General features: G+C 36.1%; 1 protein-coding gene across 2 annotated transcripts in view; it reads right to left on the bottom strand.

The window, feature by feature from the left end:
- Nucleotides 1–23,294, bottom strand: part of NEMF (nuclear export mediator factor) — a 54,908-nt gene extending 31,614 nt beyond the window's left edge. For both annotated transcript variants that reach the window (XM_068991485.1, XM_068991492.1), the window contains exons 1-15: nucleotides 23,194–23,294; nucleotides 22,287–22,355; nucleotides 22,066–22,168; nucleotides 18,596–18,721; nucleotides 9,553–9,701; nucleotides 7,556–7,623; nucleotides 6,448–6,534; nucleotides 5,168–5,241; nucleotides 4,239–4,309; nucleotides 4,083–4,158; nucleotides 3,639–3,701; nucleotides 1,640–1,717; nucleotides 1,338–1,546; nucleotides 924–1,115; nucleotides 423–486 (exon numbers count right to left, since the gene is read on the bottom strand). In XM_068991485.1, coding sequence (XP_068847586.1) covers nucleotides 423–486; nucleotides 924–1,115; nucleotides 1,338–1,546; nucleotides 1,640–1,717; nucleotides 3,639–3,701; nucleotides 4,083–4,158; nucleotides 4,239–4,309; nucleotides 5,168–5,241; nucleotides 6,448–6,534; nucleotides 7,556–7,623; nucleotides 9,553–9,701; nucleotides 18,596–18,721; nucleotides 22,066–22,168; nucleotides 22,287–22,355; nucleotides 23,194–23,252 — 1,488 coding nt within the window. In that variant the 5' untranslated portion in view covers nucleotides 23,253–23,294. The remainder of the gene's footprint in view (nucleotides 1–422; nucleotides 487–923; nucleotides 1,116–1,337; nucleotides 1,547–1,639; nucleotides 1,718–3,638; nucleotides 3,702–4,082; nucleotides 4,159–4,238; nucleotides 4,310–5,167; nucleotides 5,242–6,447; nucleotides 6,535–7,555; nucleotides 7,624–9,552; nucleotides 9,702–18,595; nucleotides 18,722–22,065; nucleotides 22,169–22,286; nucleotides 22,356–23,193) is intronic.
- Nucleotides 23,295–26,906: the final 3,612 nt, after the last annotated feature.

The raw sequence follows: 26,906 nt of genomic DNA, 5'->3' as shown, positions 1-26,906 counted from the left end.
TTTTCCTCTATTTCTTTGCATTGATTGCTGAGGAAGGCTTTTTTATCTCTCCTTGCTAATACTTTGGAACTCTGCATTCAAATGGGTATATCTTTTGTTTTCTCCTTTGCCTTTTGCCTCTCTTCTTTTCTCAGCTATTTGTATGTCCTCCTCAGACAGCCATTTTGATTTTTTGCATTTCTTTTTCTTGGGGATGGTCTTGCTCCCTATCTCCTGTACAATGTCACGAACCTCCATCCATAGTTCATCAGGCACTCTATCAGATCTAGTCGCTTAAATCTATTTCTCACTTCCACTGTATAGTCATAAGGGATTTGACAGAGATCACTGTCATTTTTGAGATTGCGAAGAAATAACTAAGTCCATTAAATTAATAAGGCAGAGAAAAACAATGAACGTTTACTCTAAGACATATTAAGTACCTTCTCAGCAGCTTCAACAGTCTTCTGAGTTTTCTTAGCAGCATATCTCTTGTGATCATAATACCTAGAAAAATGTATCTCTTAATTTTAGATAAAATCTTTACACTTTAGTTTTCCATTTACATTATTCCTAATTTTACAGACTCTCAAACAATTAAGAACAAGTTTTGCACATTATGTAACTTTGTTTTGTATGTTGTATATGAAAAAGTTAAATAATCCACAAGGTTTTAAAATATTTTCTGAAAAGTATTTCACCCCAAAGTATATATAGTCAAAATAATACCTCTTATCCTTAATATCCTAACAGATTTATTGCAGATAATATTGTACCTAAAACTTATACTTATGGGAATTCCCTGGCAGTCCAGTAGTTAGGAATCCATGTTTTCACTGTAGGGGACACAGGTTTAATCTCTGACAGTCAAGGAACTAAAGTCTCACATGCCTTACAACACAGCCAAAAAATAAATTTAATTTATACTTAAATTTGTGACTTACTTTTTGGCATTGGCATATGCTGACAAGCTGAGATCAACATCAACAAGCAACGGCCTGTTTTTCTGAGGCTTCTGCAGTTGCTTATTCTTTTGCTTTTTCTTTTTTCCTTTTGGTGGTTCAGTTTCATTTTTCTCAGTACTGATGTCACCATCAACATCGTCATCTTCCTCCTCTGATAACAAGTATGGATTTCTATTAAAAATATTCAATAGTATTTCACTAACGTCAATGACATCACTTTCTTATTTTTTTCTCAATGAAATCATAAATGGTCTATAGTACTTAAAAAGTTGCATTATTTTAATGTAAATTAATGTTTCCCAGTATTTTCAAAGAAAAATTTTCAAATGAATTTTTAATGAATACAGTTTTAGCAAAATAGACATTAACTGCTTAACTAAGAATCAAACTTACCTTAGCAGCATTGTTACATGGTTTGTTTGTAGTTTTAATTCTTTGATTGCATTTGCAACAGGGTCTCCTTGAGCCTGGGCTTCTTTCACAATTAACCCGATTTCCGTCCAATCTATCTGGTTGGCTAAAGCACTTCGAACAACCTGAATGGCTCTGTCAACTATTTGTAAGTTCATTTCTATAAGTTCTCCTTTAAGTTTGTCTATTTCCTTAAGAAATAAGCCAAAAAAAAAATTTGTTTCAATGCCAGTTAAACTTTCCATTTTTTAAAAAGTATCTGAAAGAAAGCTTAAACATGGTACCTGAGCCTGCTGAAGAGCTTCTAATCTGTTTTCGTGATCCTTTCGGACATTATCTAATTTCTTCAATGCTTGTTTTTCCTTTTGTTGACAAAATAGAATTTTTAAAAATCAGATTTCTTCTACCATCTGCACCTTCTCTCTCTTACCTCCTCAGACTCACTCTCCCACCCCTACTTCTGCCTCCTCAATGTTGTTACTAGCCAGTTGAAGCCCCCTGTAGTCCACCTCCCCAGGTCTATCCTACCCCAAAGTGTTTCATGATCCAAAATTACCTCTTCTGACCATCTACCTCCCATTTGCTATATAGGAATGTATATTTAAGATATGTCCCTAATGCCCTTCCGTTATTCAAGGCAGAATTCAAGACATTTTTCCCTATGACATAAATGTAAAGTTTGGGGGAATGCATCCTTAGCATGAGTTCCTAAAATAGCGTCTTTTTATTTTATTGCTGCTTTTAATTTCTCTTATTTGTATCTATTCTTTTTCCTAAATTTACTATACAAAGGTTGATGGTAGTTATCTGACCTTTTATATAGTCACTACTCAGTATCTGCAGATACAAAACCTACAGATATGGGAGGCCGACTATATTCATTGTACTATACCATTTTGTAAAATCCTGGGATTTCTGGTACCCACAGAGGCTCCTGGAACAATCCACTGCAGGCAGTGAGGGATGACTGTGTAGCATTTTATCACCTGGAACTGACATTTTAAGTTCCATACAACTTACTGATATGGGAGCTAATTTTTCACAATAGTCACAGCATCACCAATTAATGAGTATTTGCATGCTGGATATAATATTAAAAATACTTAAATTGTAAGAATGGTGACTATTAAAAGAATGCACAACAATTGCTAATATAATCCATGTGTATTCTGATGCACATAAAAATATGGTGTTCAATGTTACCCTTAAACATGTTTACTTGCTAAAGCGCTGCCACCATATGGCAATCATACTATGTAACTGGTAACCCACCTGCTTTGAAATTCTGATTTTTACTAATTTAAAAAAAAAAAAACTGAGGGTGGGGAGGACGCAGGCATTCACGTAAAGTTTTTGCACACATATTCTAAGATCTTATGAATATTTTTAAAAATCAAATCTCCTTGAACTCAAGAGTGACTGTGGTCATTTTCTAAAACTTCTCTGCAGTGAAAGCCCCTTAAACATGGTCAGATGTGCTGGGAAAACAGCATATTAAACCTTCCTTGAGGAGTCATGATGCACACAAAGCATATTAAAGGTCTAATTCAAAAGCCCACTTTAATATATGTATTGAAAAACCTTCCCTCTCCTTTGGCCCAGGGCTTCCCTGGTAGTTCAGATGGTAAAGAATATGCCTGCAATGCGGGAGACCTGGGTTTGATCTGTGGGTTGGGAAGATGCCCTGGAGAAGGGCATGGCAACCCACTCCAGTATTCCTGCCTGGAGAATTCTATGGACAGAGGAGCCTGGCAGGCTACAGTCCATGGAGTCACAAAGAGTTGGTCATGACTGAGCAACTTTCACTTCATTTTCACTCCTTTGGCCCATTTAAAAATCTCCTCCTTGAAACACTATTTCTTTTACAGCAAAGTTTGAGAAGCTCTGGGTAGTTGTAATAAAGCAAATCATACTAGGGAATAAATAACAGGCCTCCTTGTCACTGTATTTTCTGGTTTAGAGAATATCTTATACACTGATAAAGCAAATGAGTTGGGTTTTTGTTTAACACCGGTTCCCCTGGACCTTTATCAATACTCCAAGAGATCAGGGCATTCCCATACTACTTCTAAAAGTCTACCCATTCCTGTATGAGAGCATCACCTACCCAGCAAACCACACTTAAGTCCAGTTTATATTAAATTTAATATAATAAATTATATTAAATATGTTATTTATATCTATATAAATATATTTATATAAATATATATATTTACATAAATATATATATTTATATAAAGCCACACTTAAGGTTTAATATAAATGTTTTTAATAATACCATACCTGTTGTAAAGCTTTTAAATCTATTTTCTGACCTTCTATCTTGGAATAAAATTCATCTACGGCCTTATCAAAAAAAAAGAAAAAGACAATCAACCAGCTGAAAAAAAAACCCTGAAAAATATGGTCTCTGCATCAACTTTCATACACAGAATTTTAGAGTCCATTTTGTTTCATAACCACTTGATGAACTTGAGCAGATTTCCAGTAAATGTATTATACAGCTAAACAGTCAAGAATCAAATTAAGTTCAGATCTTTGGTCCTTCATCTTAAAATAAAGTGGCAACAAACTTTTCCAACAGTCTGTATCTGTGACCTCACTGATTTTTAATGTCCAGATTCATAGTGATTGTAGAGCAAAAATATTTTCAATTTCTCAAAGGAAGCTGGATTAATCTAATTCATATCATGCTAACTGGTCAAAAAACAGAATCAGAAAACCCACCTTGTCAAATGATTCAAATTCTATATATGGACATTGTGAATGTTGAGAAAACAAGAAAGGATGAAATTCCTCATACCTGTAAAACATATTTACTATATCACATTCAAGAACATTAATAAACACCCAAAGCAAACAGACCCATGCCTACATACTTACGTGAGTATGTCTTCAGTTGGCTTATCTACTTCCAGGCTTGGTTTTATTTCTCTTTTCTGAATGATATACCCCTATAAAAATCCAACATTAAAACTAATTTCTATTTATAATTAACAAAGACTGACTTTCCTTGAATGATATTGACTTTATTAGCTTACAAAATTATTCTAGTTAAAAATAATCAGTAGGATTTGTCTATTGATTGTATCACTTCTCAAAATGATGTTTTTAAGGATCAGTAAGAATCATTAGAACCTACTAATTCACATGGACAAGAGAAAATCAGGGAATAAAGAAAATGAATATTAATGATTTGATAAAGTAGTAGGATTATACATGTGCATTTTGCTTTTTTCTTCCATTTTTCAGATGTTCTGAAATTTAAAAGAGCCAAAAGCACTTTACTTCCAGCAGAAAAGGTCTTTGGTTCACACTGCGGGTAGGAAATTTTAGTTCATTTTAATAACTGGGCGATGGGTACATTTGGACTGAATTTAGCTATAATTAATCAGAACTTTTCCTAAACCTTTTTGTAAGTGAAGTTATACTTGGAATAGGAAAGAAAAATAAGATATGAGGTAATTCAGCAGCAGATATTTAATAACTAAAAAGATGCTAGTAAATTTTTAGAAAGTGATAGCAAATTAAAATGTGCTTTTCTATCTAAAAATCAACCTAAGAGGAAATATCTTCAAATTCCTCAAATTTGTAGGAGTGCTGATACTGACCCAGTATTTTGTAGAAGATTTAAGGAACAGAACAAAAATCAGAAACCAACAGCAATTAAAAAAAAAAAACTACCCTAGAATAAGCATATTATAGGTGTTAAATTTCCAAATTACAACAAAAAATTTACATATGCTGATCCTTCAATGAAAATTCTAATATCTAAGCCACAACAATATATAGCAAATATTATGTGGCACTACCTTTCCATTGAAGCTGGATGTTGTTTTCATATACTCTTCTGCTTTCTGTAGACAAACAAGTACTTTTTCAATATCTAATAAGGAAATAAGAAAGGAAAGAATGAGTACCAATCAATTGTCCATTAGCCATTACTAAACATCTATGCAGAAAATAGAAAATGGTTATGAAATAATAAAGTTATTTAAGAAAATTAGTTATTTCATGCTTTATAATCGATGTATTAAATAAGAATATATCTTGGTCACTTGTTGTCCCAACAGCTTTTACTGAATCCATCTTTCCCCTCATGATCTGAAAGGTACTTCTGTTCATATGCTGAAGTCTCACATATATTTGAGCATGTTTCTGAATTCTTTATGCTGTGTATTCCTTCTCCCAAAACTTAATTACTACAGTTTCATAATGCATTTTAATCTATGAAAAGATTATTCTCTATCATTACTATTATTTTCCAGAGTTTTCCTGAACATTTTTATATGCTTTTTTATTGCACAGATCAGATTCATTTTTATAAAGGAAGTGTAATACCAAAATTAGCAATACCACCTGTTGGCATTTTGAACCAGACTACACTGAATTCATATATTTCAGAAACTAAATCATTCATTTCAAACATTCAGTTTGTATTTTTTAATTCACAAAAAAATTTGACAGCATAAAAATGATCCCTAAACCTTAAGAAATAATATATAATCCCAAAACATAAATAGAAAAAATTATTTTTTTAATTTTACATGAGAATCTGCAGATAAAAACTTGTCAAAGACCAAATCTTCCATTTTCCTTATATTTCCTATAATTTTTTATTATCCTAATCTGGAAGTTAATTTAGGTTTAATTAATCTAGAAATTGAATTTAAGTAGTTACAAAAGCCTAATTCACTATATAGTCACAGCACAGCACTTACAGAGTTAAAATGCATAAATAATGCTACTTCTAGAAACACCTCAGGTGCTGAGTCTGAAGGTGAATAATTCAACTCCTTCAAGCCTCAGAGATTATCTCAAGTGCACTAACCCCTTCAAAAATTTAGAGGGAGGGAGGGAGAATATTTCATAATTGAAAGGTAATAGGGTAGATCAAAAGATTAAACTGCATGTTACTAGGGATAAAATGTCACATTAGAGTACAAAGTCAGGAATACCATATGGACAGAATACTCATAGGTCAAAGTTTAAAACTATGCACTCACTGATTACTTTTACCAGAAATAATTTTCATAGGTTTAAAAAAATGAAATAAATAAAAATGGGCAAAACTTGTAGCATGCATATATACCTTTACTTTCAAATTTTTCATCCACTTTGACATTGGCAGGGAATCCGTTTTCTATAAGACAGTGCTCAATGAGAGCTGGCCCATAGGCTATAAAAGCAAAGGATATTATTTGCAGCATTTTCCTACAAAATTTCACATTCAAAATATAATACTAATGTATATCCCAATATAAGTCATCTACTCAATAGCAGTAACCAGTGAAAATAACAATTAGTTTACTTATTTTGAAATGTTATCAGAAATGACAGTTACTAGAAATTACTTATAAAAATTTGAGACAATAAACCCATGGAAGTTAGTGCAAAAGTTACAAGAATTTAATGGAATTTAGCTACATATCAAAGGATTATAAACCAGGGATGTAAGGTTGGTTTAGCATCCAAAAACTGGTTAATGTAATATACCACATGAACAGAATAAAAACAGAATAAAAATTTTTCTATTGAAAAATCCAAACTTACAAATTTCACATGTTATACTAACTTATGGAAAGTTTTAAAGATAACTTCTTAATGCCTTCTAATTTCATAGGAGAGGAAGAGTAACTCCCTTAGTAATCAATGGTACCTGTCTTCTCATATGTCCTTTTCAGATTCCTTAACACAGGGATAAGTGATGACTTTTCTCAAGTATAAAAGTTTACTGGAAAATCTTTATGCTGGTTATCAACGGTACCAGGCAGATCCTGGAATCCTCTGAGACTCACCAATAAAAATCAAAAAGCAAAAACAAAGAAAACCCAACCAAGCTAAGTGGGTTAATAAACCAAAAAGCTTATGACACTGAAAAAAACTGATTTCTTAGAAAACTACAGCTAGCAATCAAGTACTAGATAACATACTATTAGTTTATATAACTGTATTGCTGCTAAATAAGATCTAAAAGGTAATGGTCAAAGTTCATACAGTATAATAAATTTCTCTTTCTTTGAAAATAAACCTCTGTTTACTCTAAAGATCATTTTAAACTCCTTTCTACATTTATCAAGTTGTTCTAATTTTCTACTAGATTTAAATTTCTACTAGAACTAGATCTGAATGTGTTAAATATATTCCTGAAAACCATATTATTTAACAAATACTTTGTTGCTCTATGTAGGATTACTCACGAAGTAATGGGTTAAGAACTCTCTTCAATAGTTCACCCTTGGGTGCACCGGCTAGTATTTCAGTCAATCTGTGAAACAAAATTAACACACCCCTTATTATTTTATATTTAATAGATCTTACTGAAATATTCACAATACTTTGGCACGCATCTATTTACCTGATCTTGAAAATATCCTAAAATATAAGAGTAGTTTATAGGTTAAAAACAAAAAGGTGGGGATGGGGGTTGGGGGGAGTCATAAAAGTAATTTATCTAAATTACTAGGTTCCTGAACAGCAGGCTGGGACTCAAGACCAAGTTTTCCAAAGAAACCCAATACTTTTTCAACTAAGTCATACTGCTTGTCATCAGTGTGCTCATATGACATGAAAAGACACATTTTTATGCAATAGTTAAATGTAGCTTGTGGAGATTGGTGTTACCATCTTTTTTAAAAAAATTTTATTGAAGTATAGTTGATTTAAAATGTTAGTTTCAGGTGTAAAGTGAATCAGTTATACCTACACATATATATACCTACACATATATCTACTCTTTCTTTTAGAGTTTTTTCCCATATAGGTCACTAAACAGTAGAGTAGAATTCCCTGTGCTTTTTGCATGTTATTAGTTATCTATTTTGTACATAGTAGTGTGTACGTGTCAATTCCAATCTCCCAATTTATCCCTCCCTGTTAATATACCTTAACACCTGAAATGGCTTTACCTAATTAAGCATTTAGAAAGAACTCAAGGATGCTGTGGGCCATTACAATCCCCTAATCAGCATCAACTTCATCTACAAACTTCTTAGAAATGTATATTCCCAGGACCTACACCAGAACTACTTAATCAAAAACTAGAGGGGGAGTGGTGCATGGAGTCTCTATTTTACCAAGCCCCTCTAGCTGATCTTGATGCATGCTAAACGTTGAAAACCACTGTTGTAGCCTGTTAGTCAGCAAAGTCTTCCAGTCAGATTATAGCTACAGTCAGAACCTTATCTCACCATATTCCTTTTCTTTTAACTAAACCAGAATTTCTATCTCCTTTCACACTCTGCCAAGATATCCATTGTCTTCTTCAGTTCAGTTTAGTTCAGTTTAGTCACTCAGTCATGTCCGACTCTTTGCGACCCCATGCCAGGCCTCCCTGTCCATCACCAACTCCCGGAGTTCACTCAGACTCACATCCATCGAGTCAGTGATGACACCCAGCCATCTCATCCTCTGTCGTCCCCTTCTTCTCCTGCCCCCAATCCCTCTCAGCATCAGAGTCTTTTCCAATGAGTCAACTATTCGCATCAGGTGGCCAAAGTACTGGAGTTTAGCATCATTCCCTCCAAAGAAATCCCAAGGCTGATCTCCTTCAGAATGGACTGGTTGGATCTCCTTGCAGTCCAAGGGACTCTGAAGAGTCTTCTCCAACACCACAGTTCAAAAGCATTAATTCTTCAGTGCTCAGCCTTCTTCACAGTCCAACTCTCACATCCATACATGATCACAGGAAAAACCATAGCCTTGACTAGATGGACCTTAGTCAGCAAAGTAATGTCTCTGGTTTTGAATATGCTATCTAGGTTGGTCATAACTTTTCTTCCAAGGAGTAAGCGTCTTTTAAGTTCATGGCTGCAATCACCATCTGCAGTGATTTTGCAGCCCCCAAAAATGAAGTCTGACACTGTTTCCACTGTTTCCCCATCTATTTCCCATGAAGTGATGGGACCGGATGCATTGTCTTCTTAAAGAATAGCTAATAAGCCCCTCAATTCACCAAGAAATTATAAACATCTGACATAACAACAAACTTAAGATTAAAAAGTATACACCTGCTACTCCCAAATAAGGCTTAACTGCTTACATTCAAGTGTACATTTATATAATTCAAGCAGTCCAAATTTATTTTATGCAAGTAAACAAATTATTTCCTTATGTGACAAGTTTTTCATATCCTGATGTATAATCTATTTTACTATCTAATAGAGTATGAAATGAGTTAATAAACAAAACATGTTACCTTTCCAAGGTAAGCAACGGTTCAGCAGCTCTAGCATGATCAATTGGATAGCGTTCACGAACAGCAAATTTAACATCATCAGACTCATCAGTTCGAAATCTTAGGATATTTAAAATTAGGTACTCATAATCTGTAAGAACAATGTTCCCCTGTAATAGAATAAAATATAATTTAATGTTTTTCCTAAATGTTTTTCTTAAATTTTCTTAAAAATTTAAAACCCCAATGGAGGCTACAGAGAGGAAGTTAAAAACAAAAAGCATTTGAGTTACATCTCAACAATGCTCCTTACACTGACCCAGCATCAACTGTGAAATAAATAAATCTAAATACTCCAAGTCTGAAACACAATGAAGGGATCTGGAACAACTTTAAACTCTGTCTGATGGTTCTGCAGAGGGCACTATTAAAATAATCAATTAACACCTTGATGGCCACCGGTTGAACTTAATGTTGCACCTGGTTGAGGCAAATCTACAAACGCTGTAGCTTATTAAGAAAAAGCACATATATTTCAGAAGCCAAACACAAAGTTATTTATTTATATTTTCACTTGCAATTTGTCTTTTAATAGCAGTTATGTGGCAAAATCAATAAAGGTCATAATATCCTCTGATCAAGGAATCCCACAATTGGTTATTTCTGTGGCCTAATGTAGTAACTCAATAAAACCAAAAGCTACATGCTTAAACTGCAGCTTTACAACAGAAAAAAAACTGGAAACAGCCTAAATGTAAAAATTGGGGAAAGTGTTAAATTATATCAATATGACAAGATATTTAAAAGCTTTTAAGACTATGTTTAAAAAGTAGAAAAATGTTTTATAATAAAAAAAAATTGGAAGACAAAAAGTCCTGTATCCTGGCAAGTGGAAGACAACTACAGGGAAAAATTAAAATACTTATTTGCTCAGACAGCAAAGAATCTGCCTGCAATGGGGAGGCCCAGGTTTGATCCCTGGGTTAGGAAGATCCACTGGAGAAGGGAACGGCAACTTACTCCAGTATTCTTGCCTGGGAAATTCCATGGACAGAGGAGCCTGGTGGGCTACAGTCAATGGGTTGCAAAGAGCTGGACATGACTGAGTGACTAACACTTCAACTTTTTTTTTTCATTAAAAAGTGAGGATTTAAAAAATCTTTTTAAAATTTAACATAATCTTTTTAATAAAAAAGGGAGAAGCCTAATGAAAATAAACTGCCCAAAGAATATAACCTTCCAAATTTATTACAGATAGTGAAGCTACAGGTTGTTGTATAATTAAAATACAAAAAAGCATTCATGAACCAGTCACAAATGCCTTAGCAAGTACTCAGAAGGTGTCATCAAAGATGGTGGGAATAGTCTCAACCTGATGAGGAATAACATCAATTTCACTAGATGGGGCCATGATTCACCTTGATCACAGATACACAAGTATACCTTAAAGGTATTATAGGTTTGGTTTCAGACCACTGAAATATGGCAAATATTGCAATAAAGCAAGTCACATTAATTTTTTGATTTCTCGGTGCATATAAAAGTAATGTTTACACTATACTGTAATGTGTAATAATATGATATATAACATATAACAAAACATATAGTAGTGAGTAGTGAAGTCGCTCAGTTGTGTCCGACTCTTTGCGACCTCACGGACTGTAGCCTACCAGGCTCCTCTGTCCATGGGATTTTCCAGGCAATAGTCCTGGAGTGGATTGCCATTTCCTTCTCCAGGGGATCTTCCCAACACAGGGCTCGAACCCAGGTCTCCCGCATTGTAGGCAGACGCTTTACCGTCTGAGCCACCAGGAAAGTCCAGTGTATAAATAATACACTGTAAAAACAATGTATATATCTTAACTGAAAAATACTTTATTGCTAAGAACTCCTAACCATCATCTGAGCTTTCAGCAAGCTGTTTTGTAGTAACATTAAAGATCACTGATCACAGATTACTATAAAAATAGTAATGAAAAAGTGAAATATTGTGAGAATTAACAAAATGAAACAGAGATACAAAGTGAGCAAAGGCTGTTGAAAAATGGCACATCAAGCAAAAAGTTACTTGATGCAGGGCTGCCACAAACTTTCAATTTGTGAAAAAAAAAATGCAGCATATGAGAAGCACAATAAAATAAAGCTCAGTAAAATGAGGTATGCCTATAGACAATCTGAAGTTTCTGGTGTTGAAAGAGTAGGACCTACTGCTAAAGGTTCTAACTTCAAAGAAACCATGCATTTAGAGATTTAAATATTTATTTAACTTAAAGAACAGAAATGTTAACTGCAGAAGGAAAGTAGGAGACTTGGACAGAAGTCCATATAATGTCTAATTAGTTCATAAAGATGTGACCTGAAAAACAGACCTGGCCATAGGGCCTGGCATGTAGAAAGTGCTCAATAAATGTTTGTTGAATCAAACTGTTCAGTTATCAAGAGCATCTGGAAGATTCAAGTAAGGTAGTTACTTCCCTAAAAGGGCTTTCTTTAAACCAAGGTTTCCCAAAAGTTTTCTGTTAAGATGGCTCCCACTACTTCCCATTAAAAAAAAAAAAAATTATGTGACGTAGTAAGCTTTGGAAATTCTATGTAAAATACCCTTCCCTGGGGTACATACACATCATACTATCATATTAAAGGCAGTGGAAAGTTCTAGAGTTAAAAAATTTTTCTTTACCTTATTCGGGACCCATTTTTCTAAGCTATTATCTTACAGAAGTGGTGTCAAGGAACTTATTTCGGGAAACACTGCACTTGATTCTGATGTACTTAAAAAATCTACTTTCTAATCTTATTTTCTCCAGAGTCTTTCCTACTAGATCCTTCATATCACAAATTAATAAACTGACTTCAAGAGTCTGAGTGGCAATAGTCTCTTTACACTGATCAATTTTAAATAAAGCATACATCAAAATTCCAGACATGAAGACTAGACGTTCAGATTCTGCTATAAAAAGACGAGAGCAATCTTCAAGATCTACTCTAAGAATCAACCAACATATTTCTCTTAGATAACACAGTGAAAATTCCCAAGCACTTACTCTCATATATAAATCTTGAATACCTATTCTAAACTTATCACTAATTGGGTCTCTGGAATCTAGACAGTATACATGTCAATTGTGCAGAGACTTCAAAACAGAAAAGGCCCTAAATGCAAGGGGGTATCCTGGATTGAATCCTGCAACCAAAAAAAAAGAGTAGAAAAACTGGCGAAACCTAAATAAAACCTATAGTTTAATTAGCAGTAATGTACCAATGTGAATTTCTAAGTTTTGACAAATGTACCATGGCTATGTAAGATGTTAACATCAAGAGGAACTAAGTGAGGGGTATACAGGAATTTTCTTCATTATCTTTGCAAATTTTCTACACATCTAAAATTATTATAAAATTGAAAAATTCTTTAGATCTTTAAATGATACAAAAGATTTATTCTATGGAAAAAATTTTTGCATCATTAAGTGCTAAGTTAAACTGAAAAAAGGAAAAAAAAAAAAAGGCCATGTCTGATATATAAGCTTAAACTTCATATTAAGTTAAACCTAAGGCACTCTGTAGTTACTTAAATTCTAGAGATTTTTCCTCTCAATGAAAAAAAAAAAACCTTCTCCTTTTTAATTGGAAGGGGAGGAAGGGAAGTGATCATAAATAGGACATCAAACATAGTGGTTACTCTGGGATGAGGAACTGGTTGGGCCAAGAGTGATAAGAAAGACCTTCAATTTTAATTCTATGAACTTCTCTATATACTGAGTATGTAATCGTGTACTAACTGTATAAACATTTTACATTTAAATGGTAGACTAGATAATTCTATTATGGTAGTCTAGATAATTCTAACTATTGAGAAAAATTGGACAAAATACACAAAGCAAGTCTTTTAGGAAACAAAAAATGCAAACAAGGTAGGTAGTAAACATCTACAGGATAAAAATCTAGGAGAGGAAAACTCAGAAAGGTGAGCACCATACTTGGAGCTACTTTAGGATCATTTATGTAATAGTTCAGAAGCAGCTGACAGGCTGGCAAGCTGAGCATGAATTTAGATAGAGTCACAGGACAACTAAGGAGAATAAAAATTTGAGTTCAGGGTCCATGTAAAAGGTGTGGGAGCTAGCAGGGGGGGGCTATCCCTGATAAGTTCAGATATGAATAATGACCCTGAAAGGCTGCATCCCAGGACAAGGAATAAATTGGAAATTATCCAGCTTTCCCAGCCCCAGCTCCTAATCAATTCAACTCTTGACTGGAGTAAGGTTATCTGGGATTATCTGTGTCCTTAGCTACCTGTCAAAAGCAAGTACCCTTTCTAAAGGAGGGTAACATCTTTCAGGTATCATAGCATATCTATTGCCTTTCCTACTCAATGCATGAACACAATAAAATAATCAGGCATGTGAGGAGAAAAGACAATGTATTAAAATCAAAACAACAACAGACTATAAAAACAGACATCAGAGGAATCAGGTAACAGAACAATTCCAAATGATTCTTGTCTGAGAGCAATAATATTAGTGAACTGGAAGGCAGGTCAAAAGAAAATATGACTGAACTTTCCCAAACTGATGAAAAACACCAATCACAGATTCTGGAAAAGCACTATGAACCCCAGAAGGTAATTACAAAGGAAAATCAACTATGCACCTCATGCACTGAAAACCAGACAAAAACAGAAAACAACAGAAACAGCGGTCACCAGAAGACAAAATACAATCTTAGTAACTGCCAAAAGTTACTTAACTAATTAATGAGACAACTAGATGGCAAACCTGGCCCTAAAAGAAGTGTAGTTAGTCAAGTACTTAGCATGGGCGAGAAAAGAGCGATTGCGCAAGACTGCCAATTGAGGGCAATAAAACTGCAACCTCTGAGGCTATCTTTTCTCCTGACAAGAAAAATTTGAATATCTTATTACATGGAATTAATTTTCATTGCCATCAAACAAGAATTGTTTGCACTGTCAGTTTTCTACAAGTTAAAGCCCACTTTTAACAAGTTGTAAAAAAGCCTAATCAAGAGTAAGTAGCAGGGACTTCTCTGGTGGGCCAAAGGTTGAGAATCTGCCTGCCTACGCAGCTTTGATCCCTTGTCCAGAAATATTCCACATGCTGCCAGGCAACTAAGCCTGAGTGCCACAACTACTGTGCCTGAGCTCTAGGACCCACAAACCACAACTCCTGAAGCCTGCGCATCTAGAGCCCATGCTCCACAACCACTGAAGCCACTACAATGGGAAGCCCATGCGCCACAGCTAGGGAGGAGCCTCTACTCGCTGCCAATTAAAGAAAGCCCGAGTGTAGCAACGAAGACCCAGGGTAGCGGAAAAAATACACTAATAAAAACTTAAGATATACATCCCTAGAATCCCCAGGAGTACTGGCTAGACAACACCTGGCAGGATATTAAAACAACATCTTATGCTTTTTTGTCTCTTTTCAAATTTTGGATTTTTAAGTCTCCTCTTACAATCACAACATTTAAAATTATTCTTGATTACACATATACAAGCTACTCTGCTTCCTGGACTGATTTACACAGGTGTAGTAAGAAATGTTAACATTAACATATACTACGTAAACCTCCTTGTACTACAGACAGCAAATCTAGAGCCACATGGTATCAAGAGTTACAAAGCCATAATAATCACTGCTGCCTGAAGAATTCACAAGAAATTTGGAATTTTATTTTCAATAGCCTCTATTATTCCAGAGACTTAAAAATTACTATTTGCTTCTAACTCAAAGCCACAGAAGCCAAAAAAGAAAAAAACCAAACACTACTGGCTTCATCTGTGGTACACCTACAAATATAAGTGAATTCTTCTCTACCTGAAGGCATGCAAACCTACAAGAAGTGACCTTCCACACTTACTGCAGGCTAGGATCCTATATGCCACACAAGAGGTCCAAGGTTAGGTTCTCAGGAGGACTTTGAGGACACAGGCTCCACTCATGAAGTATAACGTTTATTCCTTAATGGTGAGCTTTTCACATCTAATTAAATGAGATTTATCTTGAAATTTGCCTAACTGTAACCTGGTAAAAAGGACAAATTCTTACTGAACCTATGTAAATATACACATTGTCAATGGGCAGTAAAACAATCTCAGTAAAAGGCAATTGTACCTAAATTCTAAGGGACCAAAGAGAGCAAACTACCATTTAAAGAATATATCACTCGAATTTGCACTAGTATAGTATACTAACTCACAGGTCAGAGAAAGGTAAAGAGCTTTATCATGTAATGATCACAAAAATAAAATCAACAATATCCTGAAAAAAAAAAACCATAATCAGATTCTTTCCAACTTACTCAGTCCTGTATAATCAATTCTAGTTGTCCCAGATCATAGGTTAACACTATTTTCATGAAAACATCTGCTTCTAGACTAAAAAGAGTCTTAAAAATTCTAACTTGGCATCCCTGATACAGTCTGGTATCTGTCCAATATTAGCTCAGACATATGAGTATTATTTAAGAGCAGGGGTAAGCAAACTTTTCCCATCAAAGGCAAGATGATAAATATTTTAGGGTTTGTGGGCCACATATGGTTTCTGTTGCATATTCTTCTTTCATTTTAAAGAGCTCTTTCAAAATGTAAAAGCCATTCTTAAACTCACAGCCTTTTCAAAAAGAGGCTACAGGTTATATAGTTTATCAACTTCTATTTAAGAGTATCTGGTATGTCCTTTTAACTAAGGTTCTGAGGCTGCTTTCTTTGTTAAAGATTCAATTTATAGTGACAAAATTATGGAGATGAAACAAATGAATTGTTGCCAGGGTGCTGGGATGTGAGGGAGTGAGGTGGGTGTTACTACAAAGGGGTATCACAAGGAAGATCTCTGTGGTAATGGAAGACTTCTGTATCTTGATTGCAGTGGTGGTTACATTAAACTACAAACGTGGTAAAATGCACAGGACTATATGTACCAATATTGATTTCCTGATTTTGATACTGTAATATAATTATATAAGATGTACAACTGAGGGAAACTGGGTAAAAGTTACACCAGACCTCTCTGGTTCTATCTTTGCAACTTCCTATGAATCTGTGAGCATTTCAAAACAAAAGTTTTTAAAAAGTTATCATACAAATTTTTAAAAATGGACCACTACCTGAGACCACATACAAAAATCAATTCCAGGAGGGCTACAGCTGTAGCTGCTCTTGCCTACAGTGGAGGAGGGGGCAGAAGGGGAAAGATCACTGGCAAAGAGAAGGGCACAGACAGTTAAAGAAAGTGCAGGGATTAACAGCTGGTCTTGCTGTCCCTGTCCCACATTCAGGTCAATAACTAACACAGGTAAGTTCACTTGTGATGATTCACTAAAGTACACATTTATCTAACAAAAATCTGAAAAATCTTAAAAGCATCTTGTGAAAACAGTCATAAGAAAAAAAGTCTCAATATTATTTTTAAAAATTATACAGTATTCTATTATTTGGGTCTCCCTTGATTACTTAACTAATTTCTTAGTCAAAGAAATTTAGCTTTGAATACTGAAGTTGCTTGGAGTCCAGAAAGAAGACAAAAATTCTCTATCTCACATATAAGGAACAAATAGGGACCAATTTCCACTGAAGAGCTGTAATTAAGTCCAGTCCAAATGACTCATGAAAGAAATAAATGGGACCATATGGGAGATGATAATCACAGAGAAAAGGAGAAAAAGCAAAAAACAAAGACATTCAGGTTCTTTCCAAGTTTAACTATTCAAAGCACTATGAGAATATCCTTGACATGATCCTTTCCAAGCACCTGCATCAAACACTTATAATAAATTCCTAGAAATGGAATTCCTGGGTCAAAGGTTTAGGCACATAAACTTTAAAAATCACCTTATAATCTGTCAAATAATCCTCGAAAGTAATTTTCTAATCTGCCCTTGTTCCTGTACAACTTTTTTTTTTAATTCGTCTTTTTTTTGGCCATGGATTAAACCTGCACCATGGCAGTGAAAGCTCAGAGTCCTAACCACTAGGCCAGCAGGGAACTCCCTGTACATTCTTGATAATATTGGTTGTGATCAAACATTCCAATCATTTATATGCTGACCAAGAAATAAAATAAGAGAAAGAAAAATATTTTTACCTTTCAGTAATTTGTGAATTTATATGTTTCCATGCTTTCATAAGCCATTTGTATTATTCTTTTCTGAATTGTGTAATCAAGTACTTCACCCATTTTTTCCACTTGAATGGTTTGTGATAACTACATATTGAACATTTTATTTACCCTATGAGTTAAAAATACTTCTCCCTAGTTTTTCACTTCATATGTAGTTCATAGTGTCTTCTGCTTTACTCAGTTTTTAAACTGTCTTACTGGTAGGTTAAGTAGTTATATTTATTATTTTCACTGTTAAGCTTAAAAGTCTTTTTCATCCCAAATTTGTCCATCTTAATCCATATTTTCACCTAGCACTTCTATGGTCTCACTTTTTATACTTAAATTTTTCATGCAAATAGAATTTATTTTGCTGTTGACAGCTCATGAAAAAACATTTCCAAGATAGAACAGGTAACTAAGGATTAAGAGGCAAGAAGAATGGTGAGGCCATCAGCAGTCTTCCTTTTATAACTGATGACACTGAAAATGTGGCAATGTCTCTAAGTCTCAAATGCTGTTTATAACAAAACTATTTGACAATTTGCTGGCTCTCTCACATTAGTCCTGAAATTTAAAGTACCAGATACTATCTTCAATTCTCAGATCTTCATCTACCACATTTAAATGCTATTATTTTTTGTTTTTCTGGCTGCGCACATGGCATATGGAATCTTAGTTCCCAGTGGAAGCACAGTCTTAACCACAAACCACCAAGGAAGTCCCTCAAATACTATTTTAAATGGCTAAGGTCTGCCTAAATTCTGGCCTCCAGATAAAATGAAGATTAATGGAAGATTACATTTTACCTGCATTGCACTACACTATCCTAGTGTATCAATGGCCTTTCACAAGAAAAAAATGTTCCCTGCTCATGTCTGATAGCACTATTACATGAATAATCGACAATACAGTGAATTCTCCTCACCCCACCCCCAAATTTAACTTACCCTATCATAGAGCTCAATGATTAAGTGATAAGCAGCTTCGTCACTTCCAAATTGAAAATCTACAATTCTGTCCACACCAAGCTGCTTTGCACTGACTAATCTCCGACTCTTCAAATGTTTTCGGCACTGGCAAGAAAAAGAAGAAAAAGGCATTTAAATAGTAAAAGTGAATTTCTAATCATTTGGTATTGGTTTATAAGTAAGTTTATCCTTCTAATTTCCATTAGGAATAATATCTTAAGACTAGTAGATAAAACAGTATAGTCTTAAAATCAAAACTTACAGAATGATAATCAGAAGAAATACATTTTATTTCACACCACTCTGGCTGCTAACTCTGAAACAGTACTTCATATTCAGTTTTTAAGTAGACAATAACAGATAATGAAATTTACTTTTTTGCTTTATATCACTGCTAAATAAACTCCTGTTCTTGTCCTGAAGACCACACACAAAACCGTAACCTTTTTTTAAAGCCTCTTTCTACTCCACTTTTTTAAATATCCCAAATTCCTTTTGTGTTTGTGTCCAAGATTAGTGATTTCCACTAATCTTTCAGTTCAAATACAAATTCTAAACCATGAGCTTACTGGAATTCTATAAATCAGTCCTACAACTTACAACCTATAACCTATTCTCACAAACTTTATTAATAAATCCCAAGCAGAATTTTTCTGGTACTATCTCCAAGTTTTTGAACAACTTAGCTCAAATCCAAATGCAGCAACTCCTATCTTTATCAAATCCCATTTCTATCCCTAGTCATAAGGTTCTTGTTCTTATCAGCAATTAAAATAAAATGAACATATTAAACCCAAAGGCAACTTACTTGGTAAATACCTACTGTTTTATATTACATGTACTACCCTTCGAAGTGAAAGTCACTCAGTCGTGTCCAACTCTTGTGACCCCATGGACTGCAGCCCCCTGGCTCCTCTGTCCGTGGGATTCTCCAGGCAAGAGTACTGGAGTGGGTTGCCATTTCCTTCTCCAGGGGATCTTCTCAATCCAGGAACTGAACCTGAGTCTCCTGCATTGCAGGCAAATTCTTTACCAACTGAGCTATGAGGGAAACCCATACTACCCTTTAGTATAAATATCTAAGTATGACATCAACCAAAAACAAAACTACTCTGTGGCTCCTTAAAAAAATTTTAACAATTGTTTCTCATTTTTGAATTTGAAAGACCTGTTAGTCAAGACCAGAAAGAAAGGATGCTTTCTTTTCCTCAAGACTCAACTCCAAGACAAATTTTACAGATAAGTTTATCTAAAACCATCTTAAGAAAAAAAGAAGAAATATGCAGGGTCATTCTTCAAATCAATGCCAATTCTTTCATAACTAAGAAGAGTTCTCCAGAGCTACAATTCAAACTGACTAAAATTGTCATTTTATGTATTCAGGCAGAATTTTATACTCACATTATATTCAGGCCGATATGAGACTTTTCAACATTCACAGGATAAATAATCTCCCCCCCTAAATTTAACAGTTTTCATTTAGAAGTGGCCTACATTAATTTTGATTTAAACAGTGACCTACATTCAGGGCTATCTTTAAATTCCCAGGTGAAAATCATAATCAATTTCCCCAGTAATATTTTTATGAGAAAAATAAAGTTAAAATGAAGAAAAAAGGCATCCTTGAATGGAAAAGAAGTCCACACCATGGAATGGTAAAAAAGGGAAAATTATCATGAGTATAGGCAGACATATAATACATACATAAAACTTATTTTTTCTTTCTCTACTACCATCTTGCTGAAAACAAGCGTCTGTCAGTGCCACAAAGCTATATCTGGCATTCCCAAATGTGAGAATTAGGAAAAGTCACTGATTTACCACATACTAAACATGATCCTGCCTGACATACAACAGTAACAGCTCTTAGATATTTATTAAGTGCTTAATGTTGTCTACTCCACTGGAGGGAATTTGTATACATATTTAGATTGACACGTATACCTAACTCATAAAAGTTTTTTGTTTTTTGAGTGTCTGATCTCCTATTGATATAGTCTTATTTGGGGATGTTTACACAATCCCAAAAGCATATAGCTTATTATCTGTTATATCATCTGTAAAACTGAAATGATATTTGTTCTTCATATCCACTGAGTTGCTAAACAACTCAAATGAAGTATTATTCCTTGAAGAGTGCTATACAAATATAAAGTGTCATTATTATTAAGGACAATTTCCAAAAGAAACATTTTGGGTTACTATTAAGTAAATGAAACTTTTAAAAATTTGATAATTTTGTGACAGGCCTTGTGATTTGGGAAACACTTACCTAACGTGTAATCCAAAACAGATTCTAAGTTGCTGGGGTTAAGGATCTTCTCTGTAAAGCCTCTAATGAAATAACACAATGCCAAAACAAATAAATTTCTGAAGGAAAGTGAGGAGGAGAGGAAGAAGGAAATTAATACATATGGAGCCCTATTATGTGTCAGGCATTGTGTTAGGTGCTTTACATTTAACTTCAACAATCCTCACCAATAACCCCATAACAGAGGCATTATCTATATTTTACATTTAAAGAAACAAGTTCCAAGAGGTTAAGTAAAACTTCCAAGTTACAAAAGTATTCAGCAGCAAAACCATTAATTCAAAGTTATGTAAATCTGAGTCTAACGTCTTTCCTCTGTACCATGAGCTCTCAGTATACCTGTTATGTCAATAAGCAAATGGTTAATACATTCACAGATGCAGGATCTCAGTTTTCACAGTAAAACAGAGAGAAGTAAAAAGTAAAAAGATATGGCTGGTAGCATACTAATGTCATTGAGTATTCCAACAGAATATATACTGGCAGCTGAAAAGTGAACTGTGCAAGACAAGGCTAGGGAAGCAGGGCAGAAAACAGAAAGCCAAGAACGCCGGGGTGCAGGATACAGACTCAGAAGTCCACACCATGGAATGGTAAAAAAGGGAAAATTATCATGAGTATAGGCAGACATATAATACATATGTAAAACTTGTTTTTTTCTTTCTCTACTACCATCTTGGTGAAAACAAGCTTCTGTCAGTGCCACAAAGCTATATCTGGCATTCCCAAATGTGAGAATTAGGAAAAGTCACTGATTTACCACATACTAAACATGAGCCTGCCTGACTTGTAAAAGTGGGGTAACTAATCGAAACGAGGCTGTAGAAAAATCACTGTTGGTCTGAAACAACATTTTTTTGATAGTGAGAAGCATAGAGTTAAAAGACTATAATGTCCAGCTCTATAAAAGCTTGAATTAGAATGGTAACTTTGGGAAGGAAAGATCTGGAACACAAAGTGGTGTGATGAGTAAAAGGGAGAAGTTAATAAACATCTCCTTGATTCATCCAGTATGTCTCAACTACTCTGTATTTACCTGTTTTATTTATACCATCGAAGAAAAACCAGTTTATAACTTCAGTTGTTAGTGACCACTCTCGGGGCCTTAACATTAAGCTTCAAGTATAATAAAGTTTACCTTCATGGCAAAACTAGACGGCATCATATTCTTAGGCCACTCAAATTCTGTTGTGTGAATTCGTATGCCAGATTCGAGTAAAAGCGTAGCTTTACAGTCTGGTCTGTAGAAGAAAAAAGTCAAAATTTCTTTAGGGTCCTACCAGCACCAACGGTAGGTTGCTTTTTTAAAAAAATAATAGTAATTACAAAAGATAAAACAAGCCTATAAAATGCTCTTACTTTTGAAGACGAATAAGATACGTTTTATTATCCACATCGTAAACATTGTTTACTCTCATTCCTAGCAAGCTGCAAAGAGAAAGGAAACATGTAATAAATCATACTACCATTTGAAACATAAAACTTCCCACAATTTAAAGCGTAGGCGGAAGCACAGCCTGTCGAAGAGCGAATCTTTAACGATAGGGGGTCAACCAGAGAGCAGAGGCTGAAGGCCAGCAACCTTCTGCCCAAACCTCGAATGTAACTGTTTTTAAAAAGTGACAGACCAGTTCCAGGAACCCCATACAATTCTTTGAGTTTTTTTAAGTGATCCAATATATATATTAGGAAATACAGTAAAATCTAACTCAATTAATTACAGAAGAAAAAAATGTAAACGAAACCCTGAGAAATATGACAAAGCTCACACAGTTAAATAATATTAATAAAAACCGAGCTAGAAAGCAGATCTCTGGCCGAATCTATTAACTCCAGCTAAAACTCTTTGGGGTGAGGAGAAGAGTCTACCAAACCAAGCTTCTGGTGTGGAAACCTCTGGAACTAATGACTTACTCTGGTGCCCTGGCGTCCACCTGACTTCTTTTAGTAAACGTTTCCTGCCAGACCGGGGCAACTCAGGCCGGCAAGCCGAGAGTTCTGCCAAAGTAGGACGCAAGACCTGGCGAGACCAGCAGCCCAGGACAGCCGGGGGGTGGAGCACGCGGCCGCCGGGGTCCCCCGGGTATCCTCAGGGCCACGGAAAGATGTCACGCGCTCGCCCACTCAGGCCTAGCCAGGTCTACAGGAGAACAGCACCCGGAGGTGGAGGGGAGGGAAAACACAAGGCCCTTCTTATTTCTACGGTAGGGCCATGGCCTCTGCCTCCTGCACCCCCGCACAAGCTTGGTCACCCGACGTACGGTACCTGGCATTCAGCTCCGCAAGTACCGCACGGAGGTCAACGGTGCTAAAGCGGGTCTTCATGGCGAGCCTTGAGGGTCGCTACCGCAGTTTGCTCCACTGCCGGCCTGACTCAACGCCGCTACTCTTATGCGCAGGCGCACTAGGCGGATCTACGGCCGCGCAGAAGATCCAATACTCTTTGAAGCGAACGTCTTTGCGTCACATTTTGTGAAGCGTTCGGCAGTCAAGTCGTCATCGATTAGCTTTTCGTCGTACCAAAACAATTGGAAATAGATACAAATTATTCTCTTGAAACTGCATTCCTTCCTGGAAAGCTTACAAACTAGTCCGGTTACTTTGCTCCCTGGCCTCTCGGGATTCAAGCCAGCCTCCATAGTGACCCCTACTGGTCATAACAATTTATGAGCAACGTTCTAGGAGGATTTCCCCAGGTACGGCTCGGTGTACCTGAGGAACTACCACTTTCCCTGGGGCGTACACTGTTGAAATTTAACGCAGTGGACTATTTCTTTCGCCCTACAGTTACCCTCAATGATCAAAGCAAACCAACTCTTTAAAAAAAAGATCCTATTCTGATAAGTCTTGCTCTCTGAAGAGCATTTTGCTTTTACTGTGAGATTCTTATTCATTCTAGGTATTGGGAGGCCCTGGGCTCAACATAGTACCTGATATACAATGCTGCTACTGTTGCTAAGTCGCTTCAGTCGTGCCCGACTCTGTGCGACCCCATAGACGGCAGCCCACCAGGCTCCCCCGTTCCTGGGATTCTCCAGGCAAGAACACTGGAGTGGGGCTGCCATATCCTTCTCCAATGCATGAAAGTGAAAAGTGAAAGTGAAGTCGCTCAGTCGTGTCCGACTCTTCGCGACCCCATGGACTGCAGCCTACCAGGCTCCTCCGTCCATGGGATTTTCTAGGCAAGAGTACTGGAGTAGGGTGCCATCGCCTTCTCCGTGATATACAACAGGGGCTCCATAAATACTTGGCAACCTGATTATTCAGTTGTTTCGCTAGATAATGGTGAAATAAGATTAAAAATAAAAATGAAAAGATATTAAAAAATAAGAAAGACTTTTTTAAGGTAAGAACTCAAAAGAGACGGGGTCTCGCTATGTTGCCCAGGCTGGAGTACAGTGGCTATTCACAGGCGCGATCCCACTACTGATCAGCACGGGAGTTTTGACCTGCTCCGTTTCCGACCTGGGCCGGTTCACCCCTCCTTAGGCAACCTGGTGGTCCCCCGCTCCCGGGAGGTCACCATATTGATGCCGAACTTAGTGCGGACACCCGATCGGCATAGCGCACTGCAGCCCAGAACTCCTGAGCTCAAGCGATCCTCCAGCCTCAGCCTCCCGAGTAGCTGGGATTACAGGCGCGCGCCACAGCGCCCGGCGAGGAATCCAGACCTACCAGAATTCTAGGGTTTACCGGCTGCAAGTCGTGGCAAGCCGAATTCCCACCAGTAGAAGGCGACTCTAAGTAAAAACGGCTGGGTGGATAATTTCAGAAGAAACTGGGAACTGATGCTCCAGTGGGTTGCTTTAGCACGTACAGCGAAGCATTACTGCATCAGATGGCACAGTAAATCACGCAAAATAAATCAAAATATGGAATAAGCCACTTGATTTTAGGCAAGACAGCGAACCCCATTAACTGTAGTACGAACAGTAAAAGCAAGAGGTCTAACTGGACATAAACAATACTAAGGTACTTATGCTGGCTCTTTCAGGCATTTCCCAAATAGTGCCTAAATATTTTACATAAAAGCAATCCACATAGAAACGGATCTTCTTTACAAACAAAAACTGAAATACTTTATGGTAAAACACCCACTTTAGGGCCCTTAGACCTAGACTCATGAGATAGGAGCAGGATACTAATTTAAGTTATACATAAGACAACCACTCGACTAACTCATACATAGCTTCTGCTTCGTCTCTCAAGGAAAATGAGGGTCAGGAGGAAAATACAAGGAAACACATAAGGGGAAAAAAAAGATAAAGATAAGTGTTATAAAGAAACTATCGTTTACTATGGAATTCTATCATTTCTGGGTTTTGGAATAATTTCTTGATTTTGAAAAACTTCTGAATCAGGGATACTTAGAGACTTGTGAGAAAAATAAGAGGTAAGAGTAAATGGACAAATCATCTTCCCATTTTCAAAGAGAAAATAAAGGTGAATATCTGAAATCACTAACAGATTTTACTGGCATTTGTCCCAACTGAAAATTTAGAGGTAGTTATTTATGGATGACTGAAGCAACTTAGCAGCAGCAGCAGCAGTAGGATCATCTAGAGCTGTGATTTTCAAGCTTTGGTGTGATTCACTCATCACTGTGGTGATAAAGCAAATTCCTGAACACGACACCAGAGATTTTGAATTAACTTTGGCTCAAGGTATCTGTATTTGTAACTGCCAAGATGAATAGGGCCTGTAGCCTGTACTAGGAAGTTTACTGATCTCAGAAAGATGAAGTGGTAATCGTTAGGAATCAACAGGGTTTCACTTCAGGATAATTTATAGTCTTATAAGACAAGATTGCCTAACCAGAGGATTCACGATACAGCAGGAAATCAGTCTTGCAAAAATATAAACATGGTACTTCTTATTGAAATATATGTGATATGTGTGGGAAGAAAAGTCTACTTATTTCAATGTTTCTTACTTTTATCATACAATCATTAAGGCTGATTTTATTGTATAATTATCAAAACTATTTTAATCTTGCCTTATTTTTACCATATAATTATATTTATATAATTTATTAATTTTACTTTCCATTCAGCTCATGGAAATAGTCAATGTGTAGTGTCAGCGAGGGAAAAATCTCTGCTTTTATCCTTCTTCAGTTCTTCTGGCTGGATTAATAATAAAAGTGATGCAAGACAACATAAGAGGAGAAAGAAAAATAAATTTTAATTAATGCACATGGAGGTTTCATAGAAATGGGACCTAAGAAGTGGCCAAAGCAGGCAGCCTTTATACTTTTTAGATAAATTAATAAATTTGTAAGGAACTGACAGAACAAAAAAACTTAGGCTTTCGGGCACTCAAGTAGTGAAGAATCTAAACTGAATATAGACTTGGGTAATAAGGAAGTAATGAGGTTCATTACACAGGCTTCTCAGCCTGAATTCCCTGAGTCTGGGGTTAAGGGTGTCCTACCTCTGGAGGCAGGGAGTGCACCTTTCATGTGAGAGATTATTTCCTGCCTTCAGAAAAAGAGAAAGGAGGATGATAGTGTCTCTCTCATGGTGGCCATTTCTTAAGTAACTTTAATTCAAAGTAGTCAATGTGCCATTCAGGCACAATTTGGGGTGGCCTACGCTGGCCCAGAGGACACTTCTTGCCCCACAACAGTGAGAAATAAATTTGTGAGGGGGTCCTGGGCATCCTTGAAGATATCAGTGATCATGTTTCTCTGTAGTGGGAGCAGGTGGCACTGATTCAGGAAACCTGAATGCAAGGGGAGTAACTGCAGCCTGAGTGGCAGAGAGCAATGGCAGCTCTACAATCCTGTGCAGAGGCCAGGTGGGTGTGATGATCATAGTGAACAGCAGAGTCAAAGCAGCAGTCAGAATAGTCTGACTAGGGAGACTGATGGTGTTGGCTATTTGAGCACAGTGTTCCTAGAAATGAAATGTATGAGAAGCTTACTAAATTCTTATTTGGTCTGTATAAGCAAAAGAGTTGTAACTTAAGTGAACAAAA

This window comes from Capricornis sumatraensis, chromosome 2 (assembly GCF_032405125.1).
Source record: "Capricornis sumatraensis isolate serow.1 chromosome 2, serow.2, whole genome shotgun sequence".
NCBI classification, from domain to species: domain Eukaryota; kingdom Metazoa; phylum Chordata; class Mammalia; order Artiodactyla; family Bovidae; genus Capricornis; species Capricornis sumatraensis.
Note: the sequence above shows the minus strand (reverse complement) of the source record. Positions and strands in the feature narration are given on the sequence as shown.